Source organism: Jatropha curcas, chromosome 2 (assembly GCF_041381405.1).
Source record: "Jatropha curcas cultivar XTBG-Jc1 chromosome 2, XTBG_Jcur_1.0, whole genome shotgun sequence".
Lineage (NCBI taxonomy): Eukaryota > Viridiplantae > Streptophyta > Magnoliopsida > Malpighiales > Euphorbiaceae > Jatropha > Jatropha curcas.
The window spans coordinates 5,407,576-5,419,698 of NC_143152.1; the positions used below are offsets into that span (position 1 = coordinate 5,407,576).

The 12,123-nt window shown below is 27.8% G+C and overlaps 1 protein-coding gene across 1 annotated transcript; it reads right to left on the reverse strand.

Moving 5' to 3' along the window:
• Nucleotides 1–401: 401 nt before the first annotated feature.
• On the reverse strand, nucleotides 402–2,045 carry LOC105635806 (E3 ubiquitin-protein ligase PUB22). The gene has a single exon (XM_012218919.4). It carries the CDS (start codon nucleotides 1,897–1,899, stop codon nucleotides 646–648), a length of 1,254 nt encoding a protein of 417 aa, XP_012074309.1. The 5' UTR covers nucleotides 1,900–2,045; the 3' UTR covers nucleotides 402–645.
• Between the last annotated feature and the right edge of the window lie 10,078 nt (nucleotides 2,046–12,123).

The window sequence follows — 12,123 nt, forward strand, 5'->3', positions numbered from 1 at the left end:
TTGATTACCACCTTTGCATATCAAATTATTGTTAATTTCAAGCTACAGGTAATAGTACAAACATTTCAAGCTAAGGCTATAACAACAAATATTGTTAAACTCGAATTTTAACTCATTCAAAAATAGTAAAATTCCAACTCATTTGATACCATAAACAAACTAAACTTTTACATTTGAACTTGAAATCAACAAGTCAATAAAAATACATCAATCAAATTAAAACAACATCATTTTGATGTAACTTGATAAAATTGATTCAGAATTAATTAATTAATTAAATTTAAAATTGATTCGTGATGAACTAATTAGTTAAATTTTAAGTTCAATCCAATAACTTTTATCCAACTAATTCAACTGAACACAGAAGAGGAAATTAAAGATATGTAGTACACGATATCAGATGAGTCTCAACTTTCATGTATATCATTAATTTGCTTAAAATAGAAAAATTTCCAATATTTTTCATGCCATGTAATTGGACACCACTTTGTATCCAAGTATAGATCTACTTTTCTTTTTCCTTGATATGTAAGAATTATGTACAGACTAGCTAATTAAAAAAAAATTACACTAAAATATGAATGATCTCTTTTTTTTTTCCTCTCTTGATTAACTAATTAATTAATTAATTAATTAATTAACTAATTAAGAAGGATAAAAAGAGAGCAAATTTGCAGGTATACAAGGAGAATTCTTCCAAGCTCTAGCATGCAATTTAAGCACTTCTCTAGCCTTCTCTTTATTCTTGATTCCACAATCCACTTGAAGCACTAAACAAAGCTTAGCCACAACACCTATTTGCAGCATTTCTTGAAGAACATTGTTGGTTGCTGAAAATTTTGAGATTGATAACAAAATCCGCACTGCTTTTTCACTTGCCACTTGAGAAACTCTCAGTATTTTCTTGGAAACTACTGCAAGCCCTGCGCCATGTCCTAACAACTCAGCTCTTCCTTCTGCACATTGGCAGACCAGATCAAGAACCATTAACGCCATCTCACAAACCCTTTTCTCTGACGAATCAAGAAGAAGATTAATCAAAACAGACACTGCATTGGCTGCTACTGCTTTGACTCTGTTTCTTCCCCATGGACAAAGATTTACGAGCAATCGTAGAGAAGATTTTGTTGCTTGATGTGAGATTTGATCGCGTAAAATTTGAACTATTTCGACAAATAGTTCTTGTCTTAAATTTATAAGCTGGATCGGATCAGCAACTTCAAGAATTGACTTCAGTAACAAAACTGAATATGCCCGAGACTCGTAATTCCCATTTTTCAAGATTCTTGTTAAAGAATCAATAATTTCTGCATTTTTACTTATAAGTACCTTCAATCCAGATTCAGATAATTGAAGACCGTAAAGAAAGCTTAAAGCTTCATCGCTCAGACTTATTGCCTCATTAATCTCTTCAAGATTCGAAGACGAATATTCTTCAAAAGATAAAGAATTGTAGGTATTAACAATGGAAGCCAAGAACTCCACAACGCCTGCAGATTCCATGCATCTTTTATTTGTATCATTAACATTAGCCATTGAACGTAGCTTCTTCAAACATTTCATCTGTTGCTGTGGCGATGACATGGTGGCATCTTTTATAAGCTTAGATATCTGTGCTTTGCTAACTGGAGGTTTTGGAGTTGGAATTCTTTCTATGCCATGAGAAGCATTAAGAGTGCACCAAGATTGTATCAAACGCATAAGAGTTACGTTTGGAGTTAGCTCACAATCTGATATGACTTGTTTGGTGACCGGACAAGTATTGTTTTTGCCTGAGAATAGCCATTTTTCTATACTCTCTCGATCATATGTAATTCCAGTTGGTACTGTAACTGGATCTTTCATTATTTGCAGAGAAATGGGGCAGAGAAAAAATGGAGGGACATCAATATCTTCCATTTTTGATGATCAAGACCTTGAAGAAAGTGTTTTTAAAGAAAAACCCAGATGAGATGAGAGATAAGTAAGGATTAGGAGATAGAGTTTGAGGTTTTGTTGTTGTAGGCGTTGAGAATTTGGTTTGTTGTTGAGTTTTTTCTGGAGAAGATACAGTTTTATATATGAGACGAGGAATATGAAATAGTGAGTAATGAGTTATTATCCAGTGTTCAAAGTCAAAACACGGAAAATACGAGAGTTGAGAGATGGGTATGACTTTTCTAAGGTATTTTGATAGGCTCGAGAATGACAAACTTTACCAAGTCTTGAATTTTCTTTCTATCGATGTGCTTTACGGTGCAACTCAAATGTTTAACTCATGAGAGTAGTCTATAATAAAATGCATTAACTGAGTCTAAGCACAATTAAGTTTTATATTTCAACTCCCTTCAAAAAAAAAAAATAATAATTATTTTCATAATTGAAATTTTAGAAACAAATCTTTAAAGAATTTTTCTAAATTTTTATATCAATTAGTATTTACTAGCCATTTATTTTATCTAATTGACTATGATGAATTAAATTTTTAGAAATAGTTACAATGAAAAATTTATACATTGAAACGGTGATTAGGTTAAGTAACACCGTAATAATTCAACAAAAATAAAATATTTTCAATGATAAGATATGTAAATTAAAATAAAAAAGATCATTTCTATTTTTTATTTTAATATATCTATCTCAAATTTGATTAAATTAACAATCCTATTTATGGTTCGAGATATTATCATTGTTGCACTTATAGTTAAATATTTAATTTCTTTTAGGATTTTATTGATTAATTTTTGATATTGATGACAGGTTTGCATTATATTAAATTAAATTAATGAATGAATAATTCAACAAGTATACATTTCTGGTTGTATTGATTAGGATTTAAATTTTATGATAAGAAAAGTTCAAAATAATCTGTAAAAATAAATTGACAAATCATAACACCACTTAATAATAATAATAAGTATAGTATATACCCAGCTTCACAAAAAAAAAAAAAAAAAATAGTATATACCCTTTTGACTTTCTCTCTCTAGAAGTTATATATTACTTTAGTAAGGGAAAGACGGTGCTGAGCTCGTATATTGGCGGTCTTCGCTCGTGTTTTAAATGGGGTGGATTCAGATGAACACTTACCGACAAGGAAGGAAGGAAAGGCGCTTTCGTGGCTGCTACTTGTTCCTTTCTTCACTCTATGTTTCTACTTTCCACTCAGCTCCAGCTTTTCCTTTATTTTTTTATTATTTATTTATTTATTCCTTCTCTCTCTTTTGAGTTTCCTCTACTCTTGACCACTATAATTATACATACACGTATACACACAGCTCCCCCTTTGACATTTATCCTATAATTTTTTTCTATATTTATTATAAAAATAGACATAGTATGGTCTGACTTTTATTATTATTATTATTATTATCTCATTACTTCTTCGATATAAAAACTATTCTCCTTTTAGGATTTATAGTTGTTTGCATGCATCTCACAGTGAAATAGGAATTTTATTATCTTGTATTAACTCTATTACATAATATTTATCACATTTAAAATTTTACATTCTTTAAAAAAATTATTAGATTCATCTAAATTTTAATAAATTATTGAGTAAATTCACTATATTATCTTTAATTTAACATTAATTTTCTAAGAAAAATTATAAATTGAAGTAATAATTATTTGTTATATACAAATGATAAATATGAAAAATAATATTTATTACTCATTGAAACAACAAATGTGACAAATATTTTGGAACAAACTATTTTCTCAAATGTGACAAATATTATAGAATGAAAGTAGTAATATCCATGCATTAAATTCAAGTGTTTTTAATAAAAAAAATCAAATAATAAATATTATAATATGTTTTTAATAAATAATAATAAATTATATATTTTTAGATAAGTTACTTGTAAGAAATAACTATAACCAATCAAACTAAAGTTTTATTAAAAATAATAATCAAACATATTATATTTTTGTCATATTTAATTAAATTATCTTTATTTTTTCAACCAATAATAAAGATATTATATTCTTATCATTTTTAATATATACCTTATTTTATTATATAATATAATTTCTTATTTTATCCAATAGAATTTAGATTCAAATAAGCAATTAATATAACCAATTAAAATTAAATTATCTTTATTTATTTTCAAACAATAAATTTAAAATTATTAAAGATATTATATTTTTCCCATATTTATTATATATATACCTTATATAGTATATAATATAACTTCTTATTAAATATATACCTTATAATATATAATATAATTTGTTATTTTATCCAATAGAATAAAAAAAGTCCTTTGATTTAGTTTCTCATTTACTTATTAAATTAACAGAATATTTTAATTTAAAATATTAGCCTTTAACTTAGTGTACTTAATTTCCAGTTTAAAAATCAAATATGCAATTTTAATATTTTACATAAAATTATTTTTACATTAAAATTATGTTGTATTTGATTTGGATAAGACTAAATAACCCTTAATGATATTTTTAATCATCCATCAAAATTAAAAGTCCGTAGAGACGTTTTAGGGAGCAATGTTCCCCCTCATTCGTACTTTTATATATATTATAGATTACTATATATATATATGGATTTTATCATATAAATAAGTTGGTTTTTTTTAAAAAAAAGTAATAAAAGTATAAATTTACAAAATACTACTACCTTTATTCCATAATATTTGTCACATTTGAAATTTCACGTCTTTTAAGAAAATCATTAAATTTGTCTAAGTTACAATAAATTATTGAAGAAATTGACTATATTACCCTTAATTTAACACTAATTTTTTAAAAAAACATTAAATTGAAGTAATAATTATTGGTCAGATACACGCGTAACCATAGAAAAAATATTTATTACTCCTTGAAACCACAAATGTGACAAGTATTTTGAAATAAATTATTTTCTTATATGTGACAAGTATTATAAAACAGAGATGGTATCAAATAACCTAAAAAAGTAGCTAAATATTTTTATCTTTCAGCAAATGAAAAAAAAAAGAGTTAGTTCAACTAATTGTTCAAAACATAATTTTAAAAAAATTAGTTGAATTAATAAGTGGATTTTACAGTAAAATTTTAAAACATTTTTTGTAGTGTTGTATAATATATATAAACTTTTACAGGTTAAGAAACGTAATCCCACTTGACTTATAGCATTTCACAATAATTAATGAATTAATTTTTAACATTTATATTCATTACTTTTAAAAAAATAATAATTAATCAAAATAATGACTTATAGCATTTCCCTTTGTTTTTTTTATCATTTTAAATTTAATGATTAATCAAATAATTACTTTTATCAAATAGAATATTAAAAACTACTTAAAAAAATATTACCCATATTGGTTAAAACATCTTTAATTTAAACATCAAACTAGAATTACATTGAAACACCCAAAACTATTAATAAAAAATTCCAACTAAAGCTATATATATAGCTGTTGGCTTTTGACTAACCAATAGTTTTGCATCCACACATCTACATGTGGCTGATGCTTGGTCAACTCTTATAGCATATAAAACTTTTTTTAGTTCATGCAAAGCATTATCCGATTACAACGTTAAATTACTTAAAGAAACAGTAAATAAATCTGAAATTAAATTATATAAATTTTGTCATATAATTGATTAATGCAATTTATTCCTCGTTTCAAATAAATAATTATAATTTTTTATTACGCATGCCCCTATGCTTCCTCCTTGGTGGAAATTTTGCTTACAACATATATTTTTCTTTTAATTAAAAGCACATAATTTAAACAGAAGATCCAACTATAAAAGAATGCCATGTTTTTTTTAAAAAATTTTTTTTGTTAATATTGTATGATTTGGTCAATATATGGATGGTCTAAATGATCCATCTGTTGCTTACTGAATCATTAATAAGTGTATAGATATATATATGTGATTAATTGATTAATTAATTATATTTTTTTAAAAAAATGATTACTTAATTATGATCAACAAATAATTTTGAAATGGTAACCAAATCCATTTGTTTTATTTCTTCTACATACAGCGTGTTACACACCTTGATTAGTGTTTGATTATTAATTTCATTAATGGGTGTTAGAATCAATTTAGATGAAAAAAAAAACCAATATTTTATTATTCATGTAAATCTAGAAATTTTTTGGTGATAATTACGTGTGTGAGATTTTCTCAATTACAGGATGTCTATCTATGTATGACGAATTAATTAATCTTTTTCTCTTAAATATAAAGAAATAATTTTTTTTTTGATTTTTCACGTGCTTCAATGATAAAAATAGAAGTGATGGAAGCGTTAATGGTGGCCAACAACCATATGCTAAACCCGTCAAAAGGGCAGCCGACGTTCTTCTCAACCAACCACTACTTCTCCATTTTAACGCTTTATTTTAGTTGTGAACTGTAAATTAAATTAAAAATGTCGACTTTTTAAATTAAAATTTATTTATTCAAAATAATTTATTAAAGTTAGTCATATTTTGGTGATGTAGTTTTTTTATAAAATAATAATAAGTTTTTTATTTTTAATTTTTAATTTTAAGGCCCACAGACTGAGAGTTGAAAGTTGAAACAGACAGACAAGAGCTGTCTTTATTCCTTAGCCACGTTTTTGGAGATGTTGTTATTATTATTATTATTATTGCATCAAGTAGCAAAGAGTAAGAGCCGTGTGCGAGTGTAGACGTGGACTGCGTGGAGAAATCTTGTTTACCCTTTCTTTTGCCCTTTTCGGTGGCTCCGGCGCCCCACTGCCCGCCCTTCCAATTTTTACATGTAGCAATGAATAAATTGTAAGAGAAATATAAAATGGTCCGTAAATATAGTTAAATTAATACACGATAATCTTTATTTTTAACAATTAACTAAGAATTTTTTAAATTATATCTTCGTTAACATTATAATATAGAAATCAATTTATATTTATTTTCACCTTAAGACTCTTTTTTTTTTATATACAATCAATTTCGTTTTTTATTAATTAATTGATAATCAAAAGACTCTAAAGTCTATTTAGATAGAAAGACTAAAGTGTAAAAAAAATAATAATTTAGAAACTTTATATTTAGTTTTGAAAAGTAAAAATTTTCATATGTTAATATGACTATAATAGAGTAATAAATTTATATTTTTTATGTGGCATTTGCATTCAACGGTTTTAATAAAATCTATAAAAATATTTATAGTTTTAAAAATAATGGATTTCAAATAACTTTGTTATTTAGATTAATTAAAAGTGAAATCTGTGAATTTAATATTTCATCGTTTAATTTAATTTTAAAATGAAATTCATGGATTTGAAGAGTACTCCTCAAAAAAATTAACTTAAGAGGCCATTTGAATTAATGGAGTTTGATTTAAATAATTCAAATATTATATAAATTTATCAAAATCATTTTAGATTATGATCTATGAATTATAACTTTCATCATACCTTAATTCTATTATATAAATCTACAAATGAAGTTTGGCAGTGGTGATTTGTTGCTTCATTAAAATTTAGTATATTAAACTCTCATGCAGGTGTTAATTGTAATAAATTTTCAAAAAAAAAAAAAAAAAACAAAGTTAATGGATCAACTTTTACACAGTAGATTAATATTTTTTGTCAAGATGATCTCTAATCAGAAAATTTTAATTTTCTATATTTGTATTTCTTATTTATATGGGAATCCATATTATCGATGTACTCAACTTATATTCATTATCAATGAATTGCCAAATTTAAAAAAATAAATAAATAAATTAAACCACTTGATTTTATTAAGAATTTTGCATTTTATAATTTTGCAAAATCCATAAATCTCACATTGTACTGAATTCCATCATTAATAAAAAAATAATAAAATTGAAAAAATTCCACCCATGAAAAAATTCCCCCAAAAAATAATAAAATTCAAATTTGCAATTGAAAATTCAATATATATTCAAAATCTTATATTACAAATTAAACTCAAGTTTCAACGCAATCTTTTCTTTTAAAAAAATAATTCTATAATTTTAAAATATATCATATTTATATTTTTATTGATTTGGTTAATAGATAAAACTATATTTCGAGTCTGGACAAATTAGTTCAAGTTTTTAGTCTTTCTGGACCTTTATTATTCGATTTCAAATTTTGAAATTTTTTTTTTTAAAACGGATGACTTTTTTGCAATAAAATAATGTCGACATGAAACAAACGTATGTCGTTTTATGGCTTTTAACTGATGCAGTGCATGTCGTAATAATGAGTTCTAAACTGAAACCATTCGACCACACGTGTCACTTGTGTAGTGGATTGTAGACTTTTAGGACATGTGATGTATTGGGCCTATTGGCACATGGAGAGAGGGGAGACCTTGAATGTCATTGCATGAGGCAGAGGAACTTCAACGCCTTCCACTTTAATTTAATGATTTATGGAGTTCTATTTTTGAATTTCACGTTCCACAACTCCATCATTTCACTACAAAAATAAATGCTGCGATGAATCTTCAAGTCAACCCCTCTGTTTGGTTGATTTCAAAAGTTAAATCAAGTGGCCCATAAACCATCAATTCTACTTCAAGGGTTTCAACTAGGTACGTAGAAGAGTCAGCTGGTTTACAAACTGTTCGAACACGGCTCAAAAAAAAATTTTGAAAAATTTGCTTAATTGGACTCAAGCTTAACTTTGAACCTGAGCTTGAGTCGGCTCACTTAGCAAACGAGTCGAACTCAAGCCTAGTAATATTCAACTTCAAAATTTATCGAGTATTATCGAGCTTTTATATATACATATATATTATATTTATTTTCGGCTTATTTGAGCTTCAAGTTTTGAGCCGAGCTCGAACTCAAAATTTATAAAGTTGAATTCGAGTCTCAAGTTAAGTTTGAGTCTAAATTTTCAGGCTCGTTAAGTTTCAAGTCAAACTAAATTCTATAGAGCCAAACTTCAAGCTTTACTTATTCATTTACACCTTTAGCTCCAACCCAATATACCCAAGTATGCCCAACTAAAACCTTTGCTTTGGGATCACAGTTCCAATTCGATCTGAAGCTTTGGTGGTTTGAATTTTTCTTATTTATAGTTTTAAACATAATCGGGTAGTCCAACATTATCGGTTCATGCTGATTTCACTGCTTAGCAATGTGTTCGCCTTATTTTGGACGATACAAGAGTTAATTGCATGTAATGTAAGTAATTGTGTGAATATGCAAGTTGCTATGTTGAATGAAAATCTCTTTGATTATGATTTCGGCATTTCAAGAACATTTCATGTACAAAACAAAATTATCATGACCCGTTTCTATAGGTCGGACCGATATTAAGGCCCAAGTAAGTTTAAGGCCTCTGAGACTCGTAGTAAGCCTAAACTACAAAATTCAACTGTATCAATATGAATTTTAAATTATCAGCTCGTATTGCCATACATAATAAATCTCATAATTATATTATATTTTAGCCCAAATGTAACGTCATAAACATTTTATAGTTTGGGCCCAATTATAATACAAAACATCCTTAATGTGATCTAACAGATTCATGTATTCACAAAAATAAATAACTAAACCTCTTGATCAATTTATCGATTACAATCTTACAACTGTAGAGTTCACTAACAGATAAATATAAATAAGTTTTAGTACATACATCTATGTAAATTAAGTAACTGCTGACTCTAAAAGTTACTTTTCTAGCTCTGCAAGGAAGGAGACAGAGCTTTAACCCGGACAAAGAAGTATCTACTTCCTGGAAAAGTTAAACAAAAGAAATGTGAGTTTAATAATGAATAATAATTGCATAACACAAGCATTCACTCGAAATGCTTCCTAAGATATTAAAATGGGCACTCATCCAATCAAACACATGGCACATAATCAGCACCCACAAATGATCACACATTCAAGTAGTCGAACGCATGGAGATTGGTCTGTGGCATCACCGAAACCCCCAATGAGCTGTCCTCACACATGGCCCATCCTCTCATGATGTGTGCATCAAGGAGCCGACCCACATACATGGCCGACCGGTCTAATCCTCACTTGACCAGTCCTCTCATTTTTTTTATACTCTCTTTTCTTTTCCATTACCAACAGGAGGCTACCTTGTGGTTTATCCATATCAATCATATCATTAGATGCATACGGGGGAACCGATCTTCCTATACATGACCGACGGTATCGTAGACCGACGGTATCGTAGACCGCCTCCACAAATCCAATGGTGACCCACTTCATCCCAATTCCACGCAAACAAGGCATAACAATATCACAACACAAATAATCAAACATCACATTTAAATCCAACACATTAATAAGCAAGGATTATGCAAATGTACAAATATACACATATATACAATAAATAGAGAGTAATGAATTAAATAAGTAATAATCAAATAAATAAATAATTATAGTAGTATGTGGTAATGTAACTATGCATGATGCAGATGGTAGTGCACTGTTTATAATAATAAACAGTGACAGAGAAGATAAGCTTTTGGATTCGGATTCGTAGGAGCGGTGGACGAACTCGGACGATTTAATAAATCATAAATGCAAGGGAAATAACTAAAGTAAATAAAGAGATTTATTTTGAATATACCATATGAAACAATTATACAAACAAACCTATTAACTTAGTCATTAAATATAACTAGCTTAGATTTGATCGAGATTTCAGTAAAACCTCCCCTAAAAATAGGACTTTCTACCTGTTAAGATAATGTCAAATACTCACTATATATTTATTCAATCTCCACAGCCCATTCATCGGGCAATCAATCAAATCAAATGTCCATCCTCCACTTAATACCATCACCAACATCCAACCATCAATTTACAACTTATAATAACCTCCAATCATGTTCCAATGATAATATCAATCATTCTTTACTTCATATAATTATAACTAGCTTCAATAGCTATGTACCTAACAGATGAAAGCTTTAATACATATACATTCGAATAAAACTGATATCATTAAGTTAATTTCAATTACTTTCACTTGGTAGTTCCTTAGTGTCTAACTATTATGGTACTCTTCATCAAATCTTCATTCCTTTATCCTTGCTTAAAGATAACAACCACATATTTATACCTTATTAAATTTTATATTAGCCACTAAGAACAAATGCTTCTATTAAATTAAAATTTAATGAATAAATCTACTAAGAGATCCAACTTGAAACTTAAAATATACTAAACTAACTAATTCCTAGCAAGAATTAAACCTACTATTTCAAATATTCCAATTTATCTTTCACGTTTCGATTCATAACAATCATTCTAAATGATTTGTATTCATAAGTTCAGAATTAAGTGTATTTACTTGTTGAGGTTCTCTAACAAGAATCATAATAATTTTTATTAGGCCTATTCGGCCACTCCTAATTTCAACATAAAATTAAAACTCCTCTTATCCCAATTCATGTCAATTTCCATGCTTAGAAAACATTAAAATTCAAACAAGACAAATAATCACAATTAAATTTGGACCCAAATCAAACTGACTCAAGCCATTTTCTAATAGAATTAAGCATTCCTTCAGCTTTGATTAGCTAAAGATTACTATTAACTAATATATTGAAGCTTAATAGCTAAAAGATCCACAAGGAGGTAGATTCCTATTTTAAACATTACTTTTGTGTAACTAATTCTTTCTTAGGTATTATTCATGTAATTATTTAGCTAAATAATTTTTTTTAAGGCATAATAACCTTGATTAACTAATTTTCTGCAGTTTTATACTTTCTAAGCCTAATTACAAATTCAAGTCAAACAATAGTTTGAATATCAATCAATGTCGGATTGCAAATCTAATAGTATAGTCATACTCGACGGGTTGAGTGCAAGATTCTGCCTATTGTGCACTTTCCAGTCACCGGAAACCTCCACCGTCGCCGCCGGCCACGGTGGCCAGACGGGCGGCAGGCCTCGTGTAAAATAACAATATACCGAAAATGAAGAAAACTTCCTGTAAAGTTCAATTTTGAGGTTAATATCTACAAAATATGGCAAATTAATTACTAAAATCCCAAATTTTATCGATTTTCAAAACCTAAAACTTCAATCATCTCAAATGGCTCATTCAAATTCAGTTTGTCCATTAATCATTTATCTAAAGATAACAAGATGGCATTTTCGACTCGCCTTGCTAATGGGAATCGCCGGAAAGCACTGAGGAGACAGGTTGATTCGCGC

Coding starts and splice junctions, on each gene's coding strand:
- LOC105635806 (XM_012218919.4), bottom strand. CDS start 1,899: ATGGAAGATATTGATGTCCCTCCATTTTTTCTCTGCCCCATTTCTCTG.